The sequence below is a fragment of the Oryx dammah genome, unplaced genomic scaffold (genome assembly GCF_014754425.2).
Source record: "Oryx dammah isolate SB20612 unplaced genomic scaffold, SCBI_Odam_1.1 HiC_scaffold_29, whole genome shotgun sequence".
In the NCBI taxonomy this organism is placed as follows: Eukaryota; Metazoa; Chordata; class Mammalia; order Artiodactyla; family Bovidae; genus Oryx; species Oryx dammah.
In genome coordinates this window covers 85,535,075-85,556,977 of record NW_024070213.1, presented here as the reverse complement: position 1 = coordinate 85,556,977, position 21,903 = coordinate 85,535,075, and the positions used below count along the sequence as shown (strand labels likewise).

Sequence of the window (21,903 nt, the reverse complement as noted above, 5' to 3'; positions counted from 1 at the left end):
TTTTCAATGATCCAGCAGATGTTGGCAATTTGATCTCTGGTTCCTCTGCCTTTTCTATTTTTTTTTTTCATTACTGTAATTTACTTCTTTTTTTTTTTGTACATGTGTTCCCAAACATGAACCCCCCTCCCACCCCCCTCCCCACAACATCTCTCCTCTGCCTTTTCTAAAACCAGCTTGAACATCTGGAAGTTCATGGTTCATGTATTGCTATTTTAAAACATTTTAACATTATGTGACTTTTAGGAGAAGGGGGAAAAACTCAAATTCTCATCTCAATTAAGATTGTACCAAGTCTGTGATTACCTTGTGCCCCTCCCTCCATGGATATTTTCCTTCACACATTCAACCAGTATCTTCACAAATCTCAATTTCAAACAGTCTCCTACCACAGTCACCTCTCTATCTGATTCATTTAATTTAGTGTTCCTAAACCAACCATTTTTTATATGCATTGAGAACGCTAATCCTTTATGTTGACCACATTTTCATTCTCATGCCATTCATATCTTTACTTCTCTCATGAACCAGGCAAGATTCACTCATTTAATCACCTTGGGCAGTTTCTTGATTCCATAAACCATCTCTCCTTTCATTACTTTACATGTCTGAGATAAACGCAATGACTTATGCTCTACATATACCAAACAGGAGAAAAATCACATAGGAGTGATAACTGGACTCGAATTTATAACCAAAAATCTAGACTAGACTTCACCTCTGCAACTAATCCAAAGTAGTTATTTGAAACATCAGTCTCCTCTTTGCACATCCACTGATGGCTTTACCTTTTACCTCTTGATGACATACAGGCTATAAATAGGAAACTCCCTTCCCTTCTGAGGGGTTTCCAGGTGGTGCTAGTGGTAAAGAACCTGCCTGCTGATGCAGGAGACGCAAGAGATGCAAGTAGGATCCCTGGGTCGGAAAGACCCCCAGGATGGGAAGATCCCCAGGAGAAGGGCATGGCAACAGACTCCAGTATTCTTGTCTGGAAAATTCCATGGGCAGAGGAGCCTGGTGGGCTATAGTCCATAGGGTTGCTTCCCTTCCAGACACAAACACTTCCCTGTATCTTTCATCTCCCTCTTTGCTTCCCTTCCTCTTACTCAGGCATCCCTATTCCCAAGATAAACTCCTCCACTCTTTCTCTGGATCCCACTGACATTTTCTTTTGCCAAAAAAATTCAGTCATTCAACCTACATTAGCTATTTCTCTCTATATCTATCTAAATATTTTATTAAAGACTGAACAGAATCAGACTGATCTAGGGTTGAGGGTGTAAAATATAAGAAAATCAAAGATCCTACTGAGTATAGAGAGTTAGTGAAGATAGTTCAAAACTTGAAATTGGATCCCAGAGTCAAAAAATAATGTGTATAAAGGAAGGATTTAAGACCCAGAGGAAATAGGTTAAAAAATGAATTTTTTGAAACACTAATTTTTTCCTAAGGTTAAGTTTCCTCTTTTTGACTATGGAGAAATACAACAACCATCACCCAGTTCATTCTGCTCGGGCTGTCTGCTGACCGCCACATCCAGGCTGTGCTCTTGTGCTATTCCTGGGGATTTACTTCCTAACCCTGATGAAGAATCTGGTGATGCTACTGATGATCAATGCTGATTACCATTTCCATGTACCCATGTCTCCTTCCTGGCCATCTGCTACTTCTCAGTCTCAGTGTCCAAGTTTCTGGAAAATCTCTTGTCTGAAAAGAAAGCAGTCTTAGTAGCAGGTTGTGGCCCACATTGGTATGTGCCTCTGAGGGCACTGAATCCTTCCTGCTCTTAGCAATGGCCCAGGACGACTACGTTGACATTTGTCGTTCTCTGTTATTGAGTCAGGTGATGAGAAACCAGCTCTATGTGGGACTGCTGTTGGCCTTATGGGGCCTGGACTTTCTGGGTGATCATCAGTATCTTTGGAGCTGCCAGTATAGAGTTTTGTGAGACCCGCACTATTGCTCACTTCAGTTGTGAGCTGCCCTTTCTCTTCCCTCTGGCCTGCTCTGATGTCTCCACCAGTCTAACTGCCCTGGCCTGGTCTTATGTCATATGTAACCGTGGAACTGTCCTCCTTTCTATCCCTACATTGTGCCCACCATTTGAGCATCAGCTTCATCACAAAGCAGGAGAAAGGATTTCTTCATCTGTACTTCCTACCTCACTGCAGTCATCTTGGATAAGTCTTAAATTTAAAAAAATAAATTTTTTTTTCACTTGAGCAAGTAGATAGATGGTAACATCATTTACTAAAATAAGCATGACTGGGAGAATTGCACGTTAGGAGGGTGGAGATTAAGGATTTGATTTTTATTAGTTTGGCTGGTTGGTGTGTTGCATTTTGGCTAAACTGCTTATGATGCTTATTAGACATCAAAGTGGAATGTCAAGTTGTATGTATGTCAAGTTGAATGTCAAGTTGATGCTCTAGGGAGAGATCAGGGCTAATGTTTGGGGTATATGTGGTATTTTGAGATATAAGATCAGCACAGAACATCTAAGGAAAATGAAAGGAAGAGAAGGTTCTGGGAATTAGCTCTGGAGCACTCCAGCATTTGTAGTTCAAGCTGAGAATGACCCAACAAGAGAAATAGGAGTAGCAGCCATTAAGCAAGAAATGAATCTTTGTGTCACAAAATCCAAGGAAAGAGAATGCTACAAGGAGGATAGAGAGGTCAGTTGTGTTGGATGCCACTGAAAATTCAAATAAGAAAAACAGAAAAGTTACCATTGGATTTTGCAACACTGACTTTGGAAGTTGTTGGCAATATTGACAAGATAAGTTTCAGCTAGCTGGAATAAGATGAGGAAAGAATGGCAAGTGGAAAAGTACAAAGAGAAACCATAGATAACTTTGTTGAGAAGTTTTGCTGTGAAGGAGATTGAGAAAATGGAGCAGTAGGTTTAAGGAAACTCAAGGGTTTTTTTGTTTCTGCTTCTTGCTTTTGATTTTGCTTTGTTTCTAAGAAGAGAGAGTAACGCTTGTTTAGGTGTTTGTGGAAACGGTCACATAGGTAATGCAATATCAAAATTTGGGGCAGGATTATGGCAAAGAAACTAAGCTGATGGAATAGAGTTCCTGAGGAAGTTCTAACAGAAGTGAATGGCCACTTAATGGGAGATGCTGTATGGGACTCATGCATCAGGTTGGAGATTGAAATAAAATGATCCACACTATCCTTTATGTTCCATAGAATTCTGTGGAGAATAAAAGTAAGAATTCTAAAAGTAAGGTTTCTAGAATTCTAAAAGCATTCTAAAAGAATTCATAGAATTCTAAAAGTAAGGCTTATTTGTTTGCATATATGTGAGGCAGTGTGGGTAGGAGTGTGTATGCCTGTAAGTGTACATTAAGGTCAAGTTTTGTGAAACCTGAGGAAGCCCCAGGCTGCTCTCTGGCTAGCAGAAGGGTTTACAAGCCCTCCCACAATAGTGGCAGGAATGCCAAGGGTCCAGATGACTGACTACTGCTGTTTTCCCATGAGTGCAGATTAATTCCCAGCTCCCTGGGGCCCTCATTGCTTCCTCTCACTCTTTAAGAACCAGCCTGGCATATGGGTACCAAGTAGAAAAAGATTAGAGAGAATGATAGAAGTCACACAAACTGGCGAGGAGCCCTCCTTAGAACCAAAAGAGATAAATGAGGAAGAAAAACAAGAAAAGGAGGACGGCTAAAGCTTCTTAACAGGTACTGACTCAAATCAGAGCCCATGCATCCCAACATTTTAGGCTTTATCCAAAACTAAACATAAGATGACTATTTGCATTGAACACAGTTTTCAACTGGTTGGGGGAAAAAAAACAAAACAAAAAACAGCTTTTCCTGGAACCTAATTGAGTTCTTTGAGCATCCCACATCATTCGTCTTTCAAAGTGACACAGAAGGCAAGTTAGAGTGAGACTCCATAGTCCTTCTCTGTCCTTCCCAACCCACCAGATGTGAGGGATCTTACTAGGCAACTTGTTCCAGACCTTTCATTGCACAGCAGGGGAACTGAGCTTAAGAAGAAGAAGAAGCAAAAAGTGCCTTGCCAAATTTACAGAAGCAGGTCATGACAGATCTGGGATGAAATATTTACAAGGTTGAGTAATTTATCACTTTATTCATCCATAATCTGTCCTTTCTCTTCACTTACAAAATGAATTTTATAATTCCTTTGAGATTGAATGGATGAGGAAGCTATAATTTCTGGGTGGGCAGCTGAATGGAACATTTTTGAGTTATGGGTAGTAACAGTGAGTTTGGAATAGTCTCTGATGAAAGATTTCCTAGCTAAATGCCAGAATCTTAAGCTGAAAGTAATTTGAGAGGACTTTTAGTTCAGGGGCTTCCCTGGTGGCTCAGACAATAAAGAATCTGCTTGCAATGTAGGAGACCTGGGTTCAGTCTCTGGGTTGGGAAAATCCTCTAGAGAAGGAACTGGCAACCCACTCCAGTATTCTTGCCTGGAGAATCCTATGGACACAGGAGCATGGCAGGCTACAGTCCATAGCGTTGTAAAGAGCTGGATAAGACAGTGACTAGCCCTTTTTGTAGTTCAGGGCCCCATCTCCAAGCAAGACCAAATCTGTAGAAAGCACAGCCAAATTGCACAGCTCCTTAGAATTTTTCAGAAACAGAGCAAAATCTGTAACTCTCCTTTTCATTCTTGTCACAGAACAAATTTTTTTGAAAGTTTTTGTTATCTAAAAGCCTAAATGGCTTGTAGCTACAGAGATTTGCTCAGGGACACCACAAAGTCTACAACTGGCATGAGAAAAGGAGAAGAGAGAACATCTTTGATACCCTTTTCTTCCTACTCCACAAGAGCACTGCTCCTCTTGTCTTCACTTCCAGATGTTCTCTTCCCTTAAAAAGCTTATTTCTTTCCTTTTTTAAAATATGTATATTTTAAAAGTCTTTATTGAATTTGTTACAATATTGATTCTGTTGTTTATACTTTTTTTTTTTTTTTTTTTTTGCCACAAGACATGTGGAATCCTAGTTTTCTGACCAGGGAATTCCCTTTCTTTTCTTTTTGACCAGGAACTTTTCACTAGCCTTCAGCGTTTGGCCTCAGGACCAAATCCTCCAGCAATGTCTCCTAGACCACAAATTTGGGATTAAAGATCTGGAAGGGAACATACAATACTAATAGTAAACATATAAAACTAATTAGTAAACATACTAATGGAAAAATCAAACTACTTGAGCTACTTCCATTCTTCAGCTGAGCCTCTAAGACACCTTCTTAAAAAATGGCTTCTCACAGTTGTGGCGGGTGCTCTCGACGGAGGACCTGGAACACTCTTCGGGTCCAGAAGGCTGTTGACCTTGTTCTTTTGCGAACTTTGAGACTCCCCTGCTCTTCCAAGACTTGGGAGCCGGCGAACGGTCCACGATGATCTGGATGAAGAAGGCAAAGACTCTGCTGGAGTGGCTAATGCACTCAGGCAAATTTAACAATTTCGATAGAAACCTGGAAAAGGTAACTCTTGTTTCTGCTGCCCCTGGGAAAGTGATTTGTGAAATGAAAGTAGAAGAGCAACATACCAATAAAATGGGCACTCTCCATGGCGGGATGACAGCCACCTTAGTGGACGTCATATCAACACTTGCTCTACTGTGCACAGAAAGGGGTATAGCCGGAGTCAGTATTGATATGAACATAACATACATATCACCTGCTAAAATGGGGGAAGACATACTGATTACAGCACATGTTTTGAAGGAAGGAAGATCAATTTCATTTGCTTCTGTGGATCTGACTAACAAGGCCACGGGAAAATTAATAGCACAAGGCAGACATACCAAACACATGGGAAATAGACCATCTGAAGGCTACGTGAAGAAGCCCAGCAATGAGTGTCCAGAGTAAACCTGACTTGGACAAATGTAATTTTCAAAATACCACAACTAGAAGTAGCCAAGAAATAGTCTTCAGGGAAAATGCCAGAGATCAAGTGGAATACAGGACAGGGGGTTGTCAATATTCTTTGATTTCGAGTTAAGTTTTAGTCTGTAATCATATGTGATACTTGGATGAAAACACTCTCAGTGTTTTGAAAAGAGGTAAAGCAAAGCTCATAGGGCCATTTGAGCTAAGAGTACCTTAAAACTGAAACCTAGTATTGAGCTAAAGGTCAAATTAATGATTAATCCTTAAATTGTAGGTCCTTCTCAGTTCTAAAATGCTACATTTTATTTTTATTTTTTTTATTTTTATTTTATTTTATTTATTTATTTATTTTAATTTAAATTTATTTATTTATTTATTTTTTATTTTACTTTACAATTCTGTATTGGTTTTGCCATACATTGACATGAATCCACCACAGGTGTACATACCCAATTCCAAGATTATGGAACTTCAAAGCAGATGAACCACAGGCCACACTGAAAAATAAGAGTGAGCAGTCCTCAATAAAGTTTAAGGCAAAGCAGATTAGTGATAAATAGCCCAGTGGGATAAATAGCCCAGTTCAGGATTAGTATATTTTATAGTGGTGGTAGTGGGGAGTACAGAATTACCTTTTCTAGTACCTAGGATAAAACCATGCAGATCTTCAACCTCCTAATGCTTGGTATTAGAAAGACCCAAGTTCACAAATTGTTTAGTCAATTTCTCAAATTTCTGTCAACTGTGGTATTCAGAATTGGTTTCTGCATCAGGGTCTTAGTTCTAACATTTCACAACTGATGATCATAAAGAAAGGGAGTAATTTCCTTTGGAAGCTGGAAACAGTTAACAGTTAAAGGTTGATGATTATTTGGTTGTATTAAAATACAGCATACACATCAGAATACATATAGCCCTGTTTGCTGACGGGCAGAAGCAGCCTTGATAATAGCAGTGAGCACATAGGAAACCCAGATCTAGTATTGCCCACAAAAAATTGGCGTCCTTGGAGAAAGAGCTGATTTCAGAGCTGGGGGGTGGGATAGGGAAATAACAAGATGAACCTATCTTGTATTTGAAAGTCAGGAAGTGCTCAATAAAACAAGGCATGAAAATTACATAGCAGTGTATGACACAGAGAGCTCAAACCCAGTGCTCTGTAATAACAGAGGGGTGGGAGGTGGAAGTTCATGAGGAAGGGGACATGTATACCTATGGGTGATTCGTGCTAATGTATGGCAGAACCCACACTATTGTGAAGCAATTATTTTCCAATTACAAATAAACAATATGGCTCTGAAAAAGAAAATGGCTTCTCAGACCAAGTTCAATCTTGTTTGAGAATATAAAAGGCAGAAATAGGGTGGGAAGAGGAGGAGATGCATGTGTTTTGTTGGAATTTGACTTAATTAATTGCTGAGTTTGAAGCGAAAGGGTAGAACATGGATTGGTTGTTACCCCCATAAAGATATTTTTCATTAAAAGTATAAAAACCATGTTGTTAAAAATGAAAAATCATGACAATAGTTCACTCAGCTGTTTATTTTTCCATTGTTAACTCTACATAAACCCCTATTATATGCATATTTTTACATAATTTAATGAAGTCATACTAATCAGGTATTCTGATCTTTTCACTAGATATCATGAATATTTTATTTCTGTCTCTCCCCTATAATTATCATTTTAATCATTAGGTAATATTCTACATTTGTTTCTACAATAATATAGTTGCTATTCACCAGTTATTTGATCTCTTAGGTTAATCCTTGAATTACTGTCTTGAATATAACCCTGGAATATAATTTTCACACATTGTCATTCCTCTCCTTTGAATTATTTAAGATAAATTTCCAAAAGAGAGAACTTCTATTTCACATTGCCAAAATTATTGTACCAAATATAATATTACGAACAAGGTATAAGGTCATATATGAGTCACCAAATCTTGCCAGCACTGGATATTAGAATTTAAAGTAGTTAATTTCCATTTAAGTAGATGTGGAACACTATCATCATCCAGCTTCAATTTACAAATAGAGCAGAGGTTTCCTATATATTTTTCTAGTATATGCCTAGGAGTTTAGGGTAGTCATGCCTTCACCACTTAAATTTTGTCCAAGGAATTGCAGCAGCTAGAAACCATGGCGAAGAGAACCTGCATATGGACAGGTCACAGAAAGCTTCTGGAGTCATTCAATGCTAGGTGATGGATCTCAAAGGGTAAACACTATAGAGGGATAGGGAAAGTTTAAACTATTGAGGAGACAATGAAAACAAAATGTGTTAGGTAAAAATTGGGGAGACCTCCCTGTACCCAGCAGTATGCTTAGACTAAACTAAGAAAAAAATCAATTGACTTGTTAAAGATCATGAGCTACTTAAGTTAGTTCTTGTCTGAAATAGTGTTCATACATTAGTAAATTCTTTTGTTTTGCAATAAATTTTATTCCATTAAGGATGTGTTGTTATCTCTATTTTTTCCAACAGTGTAACCAGTCCCCTCTGAACTGGCAAATCCTGTCACCAAATTAAACCAATAGTTGTTGGCATTAGGACCAGACTTTAAGGCCTATTTCTATATAGTTCATCATGTAAACCTTGGTAGATAACACAAGTGAGAAAACAGAGATTCAGATTCAGATTTGCCTCCTTGCCCAAAGTCTGACTGCCTGCAGAGTAGCTGAAAATCCCATCAAGATCCTCTGACTCTGTTCAGGCCCATTACCATCCATTCAAGAAAGCCACAGACACCTCAAACTAACTGCTTCCTTCAAAGAACTCCTTCCTAACCAGGCCATAGAGTGTATGTGACATCTCACTGCCAGTGCAACCTATGGTCTCACCAGTGGGATTGCCTATGGATCATATGATTATTCATTTCATTAATTGTTTTACTTAATAATCAAAAATATTTTTATGATCTCCTATATATAGTATAAGGCTTACCCTGTGGCTCAGATGGCAAAGAATCTGCCTGGAATGCAAGAGACCTGGGTTCAATCCCTAGACTGGGAAGATTCCATGGAGAAGGAAATGGCGGCCTACTCCAGTATTCTTGCCTGGAGAATCCCATGGACAAAGGAGCCTGGCAGGCTATAGTCCATGGGGTCACAAAGAGTCAGACATGACCGAGTGACTAATGCTTTCTCTATGTAGTACATTAAAAATAAAACAAGCTTATGTAAAATCTAGCTTTGTGGTGTTTGTATATGTTTATTTTATAAGCCTTTACTATGTACCTACTAAGTGCCAGGCACTGTGCTGAACTCTGAGGAGATAATGATGAATATACCAACATAGTCACTGTCTTCATAGAACTTACTCAAAAATCAGATAGATGTGAAACAAATTCATTCAGTCACTCAACACATATACACTGAGCCCTTTTTACATCTTGGGCGCTTGGCACTCTCTTAAGTGCTAGAGATGGAGTATTGACCAAAACAGACCAAATCTTTGAGTTTACATTTCAGTAGAAAAGAAAATTGATAATTCATTTCAGTTCAGTTCAGTTCAGTCACTCAGGCGTGTCCGACTCTTTGCGACCCCATGAATCGCAGCACGCCAGGCCTCCCTGTTCATCACCAACTCCCAGAGTTCACTCGGACTCACCTCCATCGAGTCCGTGATGCCATCCAGTCATCTCATCCTCTGTCGTCCCCTTCTCCTCCTGCCCCCAATCCCTCCCAACATCAGAGTCTTTTCCAATGAGTCCACTCTTTGCATGACGTGGCCAAAGTACTGGAGTTTCAGCTTTAGCATCATTCCTTCCAGAGAAATCCCAGGGCTGATCTCCTTCAGAATGGACTGGTTGGATCTCCTTGCAGTCCAAGGGACTCTCAAAAGTCTTCTCCAACACCACAGTTCAAAAGCATCAATTCTTCGGCGCTCAGCTTTCTTCACAGTCCAACTCTCACATCCATACATGACCACAGGAAAAACCATAGCCTTGACTAGATGGACCTTAGTTGGCAAAGTAATGTCTCTACTTTTGAATATACTATCTAGGTTGGTCATCACTTTTCTTCCAAGGAGTAAGTGTCTTTTAATTTCATGGCTGCAGTCACCATCTGCAGTGATTTTGGAACCCCCCAAAATAAAGTCTGACACTGTTTCTACTGTTTCCCCATCTATTTACCATGAAGTGATGGGACCAGATGCAATGATCTTCCTTTTCTGAATGTTGAGCTTTAAGCCAATACCAGATACTGGCATGTGCTGTGAAGACAAAGCAAGGTTAATAAGATAGAGGTGGTCTGCAGGGGTGATTGCAGCCATTAAGTTAAAAGATGCTTATTCCTTGGAGGGAAAGTTATAACCAACCTAAACAGCATATTAAAAAGCAGAGACATTACTTTGACAACAAAGGTCCGTCTAGTCAAGGCTATGGTCTTTCCAGTGGTCATGTATGGATATGAGAGCTGGACTGTGAAGAAAGCTGAGCACAGAAGAATTGATGCTTTTGAACTGTGGTGTTGGAGAAGACTCTTGAGAGTCCCTTGGACTGCAAGGAGATCCAACCAGTCCATCCTAAAGGAGATCAGCCCTGGGTGTTCTTTGGAAGGACTGATGTTGAAGCTGAAACTCCAATACTTTGGCCACCTCATGTGAAGAGCTGATTCATTGGAAAAGACCCTTATGCTGGGAGGGATTAGGGGCAGGAGGAGAAGGGGATGACAGAGGATGAGATGGCTGGATGCCATCATTGACTCAATGGACATGAGTTTGATTGAGCTCCGGGAGTTGGTGATGGACAGAGAAGCCTGGCATGCTGCAATTCGTGGGGTTGCAAAGAGTCAGACACGACTGAGTGACTGAACTGAACTGAACTGAACTGAGTCTGCAGGGGTGGGGACAGGCTGAGGGAGACTGGGAAAATCTTTCTTGCATAGTCTAAAAAGGTCTTATTTTTACACCTATAATAAGCATAATAAATGAGAAACAAGTATATCCATCCCCGTCAAAAAAGTTACTGTGTCAGCAGCAGAGACTTCCCTGAGGAAATGACCCTTGAGCTAAGATGTGAAGGCTCTTAGCAGGATAGGCAGAGAAAGAGAAGCAGCAATGATGTGGGGCCGGGTCGGGGGCACGGGGTGGTGGTTGCTGAGTGGTGGAGCTGGAGGAAGAGGCTATATAGGTCACTTCTCCTCTCTGGGCCTCAGTCTCCTCACCTATAAACAGAGGGCACTGGGCTCCATGAACACCAGTGGACCCTTCAGAGCAGACAGATCCATGACTGACCATGCTGAATGAGCGCAGGGACACTTTGTGAGTTTCTCTTCCTCTTTTTCATTCAATTTCTCTGTTATATGAAACTCTGTCCTAGATGGCATCTTCTCAGTGGCTAAGTTTGTTAATGATTCTTTGACTCATATATTCTGCCCAAATAATTTTCCTGAACTTCAGGACTCTAGCTCTAAGTGCCTCCTGAATGTCTCATCACTGTCTCATCAAACACAACATATTCAAAACTGAGTATCCTCTTTCCCTCAAACATGCTGCTTTTCCTGGGTCAATTATTTTAATAAATGAGACCCCTCAGTCACCAAAGACAGAAACCTGAGAATCTTTTTTTTTTATTCTTTTATCCTTTCATTGAATTGATGATGAATTCTTTTTTTTTTTTTGGCTGGCCCAGGGATCAAACCTGGGCCCTAAAAGTGAAAGCACCAAGTCCTAACCACTGGATCACCATGTAATTCTTGAAATCTTTTTGAATACAGTTAATGATCTCTTTCAGGCTTCCTAGGTAGCTTGGCTGGTAAAGAATTTGTCTGCAATGCGAGAGACCTGGGTTCGATCCCTGGGTTGGGAAGCTCCCCTGGAGGAGGGCATGGCAACCCACTCCAGCATTCTTGCCTGGAGAATCCCCATAGACAGAGGAGCCTGGCAGGCTACAGTCCACAGGGTCGCAAAGAGTTGGACTCGACTGAACGACTAAGCGCAGCACAACGATGCCTTTTGAATATGTCTCCTCTCATTTGCCCTCATTGCTGCAGCCTCTGTTAACCCCTTATCATCTCTGACCAGGACTGGTGCAATGCTCTCCCAGTTATCCTTCAACAGATGTTCTTATGGATTACAACCTCACTGCCTTCAAATTTTTGTTCAAGTGACACTGTCTCAGTCCTTCCCTGACTATTTTATTTTATTTTACTTTACAATACTGTATTGCAAACCTTACTGCTTTCCTCTATCCCATTAACAATCTCCCTTTCCCTGACCTATTATTTTAAATGGCACCTAGCATCTTCTAACACATTATACTTACTTATTATTACACCTATTATTTATCTGTTTTTCCTGACTGGAATGTAAACTCTGATGTGTTTAATGATGCACCCTAGGTCTAGAAGCATGCCTGGCACATAGAAGGTACTCAGTACGTGTGTACTGAATGGATGAGCTAATTGCCCTGACTATATGCTCCATCGCTCATCTTCCACATGTCCACTGGGTGAATATTTCTAAACTACCAATCTGATCACATGACCCACATGCTTGATATTACATGCCTCCTTACATCACCCTGCACCCACCCAAACCAAGCTGATGAAGTTCCTCAGAGATGTGCTATTGGCACATGTCTCCTTGTATTTGATCATATCATTTCCTCTGTCTGGAATGCCATCTTCCATTTTGTCTCCGTAGTGGAGTAAATTTCAGTCAGGCTTAAGAATTTTTACCTCTTCTTTGAATGTTTGCCATGTTGTCTAGAGATGATTGATTCACATTTGCACCACCACTGAATCCTGTGCATTATGTTATTATAGCCTTTATTTTGCTTCTTTACATGTCTGTCTGCCCCTGTTAAATTATATTTCTTTAAGGCAGCAATCATGCCACGGGCAACTTTGTATCCTTGGGATCTGGTACAGTGCCCAGTACTTGGAAGTTTATTAAATATTCCCTGAGTAAATGAGTATTAAAGATTAAAGAAGCAATTATGAGGGATAGACTTTGGAAGCCTGCATGCCTTCAGAGTTGAAGTAGTAATGGGGGTGCCGAGTGTGACAAGGAGGGAAACTCCTTGGCTTCATGGTTTTTATTTATACCTTTAAGCTGTTAAGTTACATTTTTCACAGGGGAAGCAGTCCTATTCACCTGGAATGACTCAACTGCTTTATATTTTTTAGGGCATCTCTAATCATGAAAAATCTCACCATCATTACTGAGTTTGTCCTCATGAGATTTTTCCAGAAATCCCCAGATCCTGAACATGCTTTTTACATTGTTCCTAGTGATATACCTCCTGACCCTGATGGGGAACCTGGTGATCCTGGTGATCAGAACTGATTCTCACCTTAAGACACCCATGTACTTCTTCCTAGGTCACCTGTCGTTTCTGGATCTCTCCCTTTCTTCAATAACCATGCCCAAGATGCTGGAGAACTTGTTAACTCAAAAGAAAACTATCTCTATGTGGGGCTGCACGGCCCTGAGTTTCTTTCTCATACCCTCTGGGAGCACAGAGGCCTGCCTGCTCTCTGCCATGGCCTATGACCACTATGCTGCCATCTGCCACCCTCTGCTATACAGTGTGATTGTGAACAGGCCTCTGTGTGTTGGGATGGTGACGCAGCTTGGGCAGTGGGGTTCCTAAACTTGCTGCCAAACAGTCTTTTCACTTACAACTTAGTTTCTGTGGCCCCAGTGTCATCCCTCACTTCTGCTGTGAGTTGCCTTCACTCTTCCCTCTGTCTTGCACTGATCCTACCGCCAATGAGGCCCTTCTTGCTAGGCCATGTGTATTTTTAGGATTTGTGACATTTCCCCTGATTCTTTTCTCTTATTCTAGAATAATCTCTGCCATCATAAGCATCCCTTCTGCTGGGGGTCAAGGCAAGGCCTTCTGTACACGTTCCTCCCACCTCACTGGGGTGCTTTTGTTCTATGGGACAGCCTTATTTAGGCGCATGACCCCTCTCTCGGACTCCATGTTGGAGCAAGTGGCCTCCATTCAGCACAGTACAATCATGTCCTTGTTAAACCTCCTCATCTACAGCCTCAAGAATCAGGAGGTGAAGATAGCCCTGCACAGAGTGTTGAAGCAATAAATGTGCCCCTCTGTATGTGGAGGATTCATGTCATATTTGGTCTGAAGACAATGAAGAAGCATAGTCAGGGATTGTAGAGCATTAATGGCTAATTTGGTCACTTTAGAAATTTGCCATTTGATGAATATAACCTCTTGGGTGTGGGTAATAGAGCTCTAAGTGTGTGATTGCTTATTTTATTGTATTTGATAGGAAAATAAAGTGAAGCCTGAGAAATAAGCACTGTGATGGAATAATGTAGACAAGAGTCCAGATCTGTTTGCCTTGTTTTCAAAGTGTTAAAACTATGACATTCTAAGCATTACAAAAGAAAAAAGAAAAAAGATGGGAGGGTGAAAGGCATTTCAGAGTGAGAGAAAACTAGCAACTGATTGAAGATTGTACTGAATGAGGGTTGCTTCATCCACCTTACCTGGGGAAACCAAAAAAAAAAAAATTGATGTACCTGGTTTGAGTTACTGACTTTCAAGTTGCCAGAAAGCAAAAACACAAATTAGGACAGGAATCTGCCCTAATCCAATCAAAGGGAAAACAACTGTTTCAAGTGTGCTGGTGGTAACATTTTGAGTATCTGGAATGGAATCCGGCTGTCTGGCAACTAGACTAGAGATTTCCTCGGACATAACCTAGTGAATGTCTATGCTGTCTCGAAACAATGTTTTCATTCAACCCTGAGAACGTCACTTGGTGTCTGACAGTCCCAATCAACCAAACCCTCCAGAGCTCACTGTCCATTGTTTCTTTGACACATATTCAGGCAAATAAATTAATTTCTTGTCGCAAAAGATTCATGGGTGAGGAGACAGTAAGCTCACAACCCAGTGGATGGACTGACTTGTGTGACTCCTTAAATGAAATACTTAACATCCATCATTGTATTTACCCTCATAAGCATTAAACAAAAGTAAGATTTTCCCCCCTTTGGCATTTTCTTAATTTCTTAAAATTGAAAAAATATTGTTGCTTTGTTTTTTTTTTATTTTTACCATGAGCTTTTTTGTTTGTTTTTGTTTTTTTATTTTTTAATTTAAATTTATTTATTTTAATTGGAGGCTAATTACTTTACAATATTGTATTGGTTTCGCCATACATCAACATGAATCTGCCATGGATGTACACATGTTCCCCATCCTGAACCCCCCTCCCACCTCCCTCCCTGTACCATCCCTCTGGGTCATCCCAGTGCACCAGCCCCAAGCATCCTGTATCCTGCATCGAACCTGGACTGGCAATTCGTTTCACATATGATATTATACATGTTTCAATGCCATTCTCCCAAATCATCCCACCCTCTCCCTCTCTCACAGAGTCCAAAAGACTGTTCTATACATCAGTGTCTCTTTTGCTGTCTGGCATACAGGGTTATCATTACCATCTTTCTAAATTCCATATATATGTGTTAGTATACTGTATTGGTGTTTTTCTTTCCGGCTTACTTCACTCTGTATAATCGGCTCCAGGTTCATCCACCTCATTAGAACTGATTCCAATGCATTCTTTTTAATGGCTGAGTAGTACTCCATTGTGTATATGTACCACAGCTTTCTTATCCATTCATCTGCTGATGATGGACATCTAGGTTGCTTCCATGTCTTGGCTATTATAAACAGTGCTGCAATGAACATTGGGGTACACGTGTCTCTTTCAATTCTGGATTCCTTGGTGTGTATGCCCAGCAGTGGGATTGCTGGGTCATAGGCAGTTCTGTTTCCAGTTTTTAAAGGAATCTCCACACTGTTCTCCATAGTGGCTGAACTAGATTGCATTCCCACCAACAGTATAAGACGGTTCCCTTTTCTCCACACCCTCTCCAGCATTTATTGCTTGTAGACTTTTGGATAGCAGCTATTCTGACTGGCGTGAAATGGTACCTCATTGTGGCTTTGATTTGAACTTTTAATCTTAAATATATATACTACAAAATTATTAGGGGAGTGTGTAGTGAGTAAATAAGAAAAATACTTTTAAAGATGTAAATTTTTTTTAAAGATGTAAATATTTTAAAAATCATATTTTCAGGAAAAATTAATTTTGAAGTATACTTCTAAAATATAATGGTTATATATCCATAGTAATTACCTTTTGGGTCAGTTCTACAAATTAACATCATCAGATTTTGTCAAGAAAAAGGGGTTTTTGTACAGAGTACAGCCAGTTCTGCACCTCCTGAAGAACATACAGTTATCCCTGAAGTGATCTAATTTCAAGATAATTAGGAGGTAGAATCAACACAACTTAGTGACTCTTCAAATAAAGGAAGAGTTAATAATAACATCATTGTGCCCCACCCCTTATATATTCTTAAGAGTACCTCTCCAAAATGGACCTATTTATATATAGGTTTGGAGAAGGCAATGGCAACCCACTCCAGTACTCTTGCCTGGAAAATCCCATGGAAGGAGGGGCCTGGTGGGCTGCAGTCCATGGGGTCACTAGGAGTCAGACACAACTGAGCGACTTCACTTTCACTTTTCACTTTCATGCATTGGAGAAGGAAATGGCAACCCACTCCAGTGTTCTTGCCTGGAGAATCCCAGGGATGGGGCAGCCTGGTGGGCTGCCGTCTATGGGGTCGCACAGAGTCGGACACAACTGAAGCGACTTAGCAGCAGCAGCAGCAGCAGCATATATAGGTTATGGGTATAATGAGAAGGGTATCCTTCCCCAGACCAAACCCTAGTAAAGGATATGCAGTCACCTAAATGGACATCAACAGTATAGCATCTGCATCTTGCAACCACTCCCTTCCTCGTTTGCATCTTTGAGAGATGGGTTCAAGGACTGACTAATCTATCAATCTCCCCTCCCTTAGGAGACTGAAGCAGTCATTGGCACAAGTTTCCAGGTGTGCTTGCTACCTACTTATTTATTTTCAATTCCTACTACAGACTCTCACGCAGTAAAATCTCTGGCGGACTGCCCTACCAGCCTCCCATATATACATTATGAATTGTGTTAGTTAAAAAAAGTTTTATATTCAAACTGTCATCCCTTATCTTGTCACTCTCATTCCCCTTCCTGTCCTTTTGTTATAAGTATGATCTTGATTTATATTACCAATTTGCTTGCATAAACATTTATACTAATTTATAGTCCAGCCAGCAATATATTAGAGGGTTTAGCAATGTATATCTGCCAGACTTGACAATCATTTTAAAATCATTTTAATATTTACCAATTTGATAGGTACAAGATGCTAATTCTTGTGTTTGCATTTATTTTTCATCACAAATAATATTCAACATTTCTCAAACATTAAACATCAGTATTTCCTCTTTTATTATTAGCATGCCATTTTCTTAGTTTCTTACTGCATTCACAGTATTACTTTTATTTGAATGATGTGTTTAAATAAAGTGAAAGTGAAATCGCTCAGTCGTGTCTGACTTTTTGCGACCCCGTGGACTGTAGTCCTCCAGGGTCCTCCGTCCTTGGGATTCTCTAGGTAAGAATACTGGAGTGGGTTGCCATTTCCTTCTCCAGGGGATCTTCCCAACCCAGGGATCGAACCCAGGTCTCCCACATTGCAGGCAGACGGTTTAACCTCTGAGCCACCAGGGAAGCCCATGTTTAAATAAGAAGGATGTTAATTTTTTTGCAATAACTCACTTCAAACCCTTTCAAAGTGTATTGTTTTACTGTTATGTTTTTATTTTTAACTGTGTTATGTAGTCAAATAACTTTCCTTTTGTGTAATTTTCTCTCCTTTTAAGGTTAAGAAGTCCTTACCATCAGTGTACTGAATTTTTCTTCTAGTTTTCTTGTGTGCTTTTTTACATTTCATTTAAGTCATGTAGAATTTCTCTTGTCCCTTCCAAGCAAGCATATTATAAGAGTCTGACCCTCGTTTGGCTCAGGGAGATAGGGCCAGATACAAAAATAAATGAGGAACAAAGAAGAGACATCCAAGGTAAACCAATGTCAAGAACCTATTTGTATGATTTCTCAATAGCAAGTTTGCAACTAGAGTTAGGAAGAGGTTGTGTAAATAAGATCTGAAGCATAACTTCTGAGTTATTCCCCTGATTTATGTAAGAATAGGGAGGAAACTGTGAAGGATATTCTCATTTACTCCTAGGTCTTAAATTACCACCTATGATCTTAAGATTCCCCCAAACTATAATTTGATTCACAACTTTACATCTGAAAAACAGACTCATCTGCCCAATACCAATAGCTAATGCTACCTAAATTTTCCCAACATATCTTCTCAATTCTGTTTGTTCTCTTGTTGTTGCTCGGTCACTCAGTCATGTCTAACTCTTTGCAACCCCATGGACTGCAGCACGCCAGCCTTCCCTGTCCTTCACCATCTCCCGGAGCTTGTTCAAACTTATGTCCATCGAGTCAGTGATGCCATCCAACCATCTCACCCTCTGTCATCCCCTTCTCCTCCTGCCTTCAATCTTTCCCAGCATCAGGGTCTTTTCTAATTAGTCAGATATTCACATCAGGTGGCCAAAGTACTGGAGCTTCAACTTCAACATCAGTCCTTCCAATGAATATCCAGGACTGATTTCCTTTAGGATTAACTGGTTTGATCTCCTTGCAGTCTAAGAGACTCTCAAGAGTCTTCTCCAACACCATAGTTCAAAAACATCAATTCTTCTGCACTCAACTTTCTTTATAGTCCAACTCTCACATCCATACATGACTACTGGAAAAACCATAGCTTTGACTAGACGGACCTTTATCGACAAAGTAATGTCTCTGCTTTTGAATAAGCTGTCTAGATTGGTCATAGCTTTTCTTCCAAGGAGCAAGCTGCAGTCCATGGGGTCGCTAGAGTTGGGCACGACTGACCGACTTCACTTTCACTTTTCACTTTCATGCATTGGAGAAGGAAATGGCAACCCACTCCAGTGTTCTTGCCTGGAGAATCCCAGGGACGGGGGAGCCTGGTGGGCTGCCGTCTATGGGGTCGCATAGAGTCGGACACGACTGAGCGATGCAGCAGCAGCAGCAGCAGCGTCTTTTAATTTCATGGCTGCAGTCACCATCTGCAGTGATTTTGGAGTCCAAGAAAATAAAGTCTCCTTAATATGAGTAAAGTTCTTTAAAATGTATGTATATGAATATATATGGAGAAGGCAATGGCAAATGAATTAAAAATATATATGTTTCATGTATTTCTCTCTAAAGCTGATATCACACTTATTGAGATAACACTAAGAACATTTCCCTGAAACAGGAAAAGGAGCCCTTTATAGCCACTATTATGAAAATGCATAGAATATTAAATATTCATGGAATACTCCAGGAGGTACTAAGAGAATGCAATTTGACAAGAAATTGAGAATAAAAACTTGAAAGAAGATAATTTTAGGGTTTTGCAAAGGATGTGATTGTTTACCTAGAAAATCTGGGAGATTTATACAGAAAACTGTTAAGAGAATGATAAGAGAATTTGCAAAGTAACTAGATAAAAATTAATAAACAGAAATCAATATCCTTGCTTATCTCTAAACAACTAATTAGAAAACATAATGGAAGAAATTAACATCACAGTAGGAACAAAAAAAGATAAAACACCCAGGAATAAATTTAAAGTGTTCAAAACTCTTGGAAGAAAAGTTTAAGATTCTATCAAGGGACTCAAAGAAGATTAAAACAAATGAACAAGCATATCATATTATTGAGTGGTAGAACTCAATATAGTGAAGATCTAATAACTCTCTTAAAAGCTTATGGATGGAGCATGGTGTCACTAAAAATAACAGCTTCTTTTATAATTAGATTATTTGTTTCTAGAATTCAAGTTCAGTTCAGTTCAGTCACTCAGTCGTGTCCGACTCTTTGTGACCCCATGAATTGCAGCACGCCAGGCCTCCCTGTCCATCACCATCTCCTGGAGTTCACTCAGAATTGCGTCCATCGAGTCAGTGATGCCATCCAGCCATCTCATCCTCTGTCGTCCCCTTCTCCTCCTGCCCCCAATCCCTCCCAACATCAGAGTCTTTTCCAGTGAGTCAACTCTTCGCATGAGGTGGCCAAAGTACTGGAGTTTCAGCTTTAGCATCATTCCTTCCAAAGAATTCAAAGGAAAAGTTAAAAAAGGATACAGGATGCTTGGGGCTGGTGCATGGGGATGATCCAGAGAGATGATATGGGGTGGGAGGTGGGAGGGGGATTCAAGATTGGGAGCTCGTATACACCCGTGGTGGATTCATGTCAATGTATGGCAAAACAAATACAGTATTGTAAAGTAAAATAAAGTAAAAATAAAATTAAAAAGAAAAAAAGCAAGAATAGAAAACTCTAAGTGTAATAAAGGGAAAAGTTCTCCAGAATATAAAAATGAAAGGATCCAATAATTCTAATTGTGTAGCACTAGTGAATAAATATATTGAATAGATAGCCCATAAACATACCCAAAGATATACAGACAATTTAGAATATTGGAGAGATGCTAATTCAGATCAATAGGTTAAAGATGGATTATTCATTATATGATATAGATTAACTGGTAGCTTTCTGTTAAAAATGAACCTGGATTCCTATCTTACACCAAAATAAATTCCACCTGAATAAAAAACAAATAATGAAACTATAAAAATGTGGAAGAATTTTAATTAAAAAAATTTTAATTGAAGTATAGTTGACTTACAATGTTGTTAGTTTCTGATGCATAACAAAGTGATTCAGTTTTATTTATATATATATATATATATATGTGTGTGTGTGTGTGTGTGTGTGTGTGTTAATTGCTCAGTTGTATCCAATTCTTTGCAACCCTATGGATTGTAGCCCACCAGGCTCCTCTGTCCATAGAATTCTCCAGGCAGGAATACTGGAGTAGCTTGCCATTTCCTTCTCCAGAGGATCTTCCTGACCAAGGATTGAACCTGGGTCTCCCACATTGAAGGCAGATTCTTTACTGTCTGAGCCACCAGGGGTGAGAATATATGTGTGTGTGTCAAGGCTGTGGTCTTCCTGGTGGTCATGAGTGGTTGTGAGAGCTGGACCATAAAGAAGGCAGAACACCAAAGAGTTGATGCCTTTGAACTGTGGTGCTGGAGAAAACTCCTGTCAGCAAGGGTATCAGAACAGTCAATCTTAAGGGAAATCAACCCTGAATACTCATTGGAAGGATTGATGCTGAAGCTAAAGCTTCAGTATTTTGGTCATCTGATGCAAACAGCTGACTCACTGGAAAAGTCCCTGATGCTGGAAAAGATTGAGGGTAGAAGGAGAAGAGGGCATCAGAGGATGAGATAGCTGGATGGCATCACTGATGCAATGAACATGAACTTGGGCAAACTCCAGGAGATGGTGAGGGACAGGGAGGTCTGATGTGCTGTAGTGCATGGGGTCACAAAGTGTCAGACATGACTGGGTGACTGAACAAAAACAGTCACCCGTGTGTGTGTGTGTGTGTATATATACATATATATGTATATATATATATATATATATTTGTCACATATTATATATATGTATATATTTGTTTCCTGTGCTATATAATAGCACTTTGTTGTTTATCCATTCTATATATTGAATCTGCCAGTACAAAACTCCCAGTCGAATTGTCCCCCATGTCCCCTTCCCCTTGGCAACCACAGGTTTATTTTCTGTGTCTGTGAGTCTGTTTTTGATTTCTAGATAAATTAATTTGTGTCATATTTTAGCTTCTACATAGAAGTGATATTATATAATGTCTTTATCTTTCTCTTACTAACTTATTAATACTTCACTCAGTATGATACATCCATGGTAGCTACAAATGGCATTATTTTTGTGGCCAAGTAATATTCCATTATATCTATCTATCTCTCTATATATATATATATAAAATACACACACACCATATCTTCTTTATCCATTTATCTGTCAATGGACACTTAGAGAATTAATCTTACAAATATCCTCACAAGCATGCAAAGAAAATTATAAGCATAACCATCAAAACATTTCTCTATACAGACAGGGAACTCTGTTTTTTCATTAATGTCTTCCCAAG

General features: G+C 39.8%; 1 protein-coding gene, 1 long non-coding RNA gene and 1 pseudogene across 2 annotated transcripts in view; 2 read left to right on the top strand and 1 right to left on the bottom strand.

The window, feature by feature from the left end:
• The window catches only part of LOC120858147, a 19,418-nt gene extending 13,226 nt beyond the window's left edge, over positions 1 to 6,192 (bottom strand). The window contains exons 1-2 of the long non-coding RNA XR_005719797.1: positions 6,110 to 6,192; positions 4,568 to 4,572 (exon numbers count right to left, since the gene is read on the bottom strand). This is a non-coding gene — a long non-coding RNA (uncharacterized LOC120858147). The remainder of the gene's footprint in view (positions 1 to 4,567; positions 4,573 to 6,109) is intronic.
• On the top strand, positions 5,299 to 6,053 carry LOC120858146 (acyl-coenzyme A thioesterase 13-like). The gene has a single exon (XM_040234011.1). The coding sequence runs from the start codon at positions 5,386 to 5,388 to the stop codon at positions 5,860 to 5,862; it is 477 nt and encodes a 158-aa protein (XP_040089945.1). The 5' UTR covers positions 5,299 to 5,385; the 3' UTR covers positions 5,863 to 6,053.
• Positions 6,193 to 13,035: 6,843 nt separating the features above from the next.
• On the top strand, positions 13,036 to 13,988 carry LOC120858086 (annotated as a pseudogene).
• Positions 13,989 to 21,903: the final 7,915 nt, after the last annotated feature.

Coding starts and splice junctions, on each gene's coding strand:
- LOC120858146 (XM_040234011.1), top strand. CDS start 5,386: ATGATCTGGATGAAGAAGGCAAAGACTCTGCTGGAGTGGCTAATGCAC.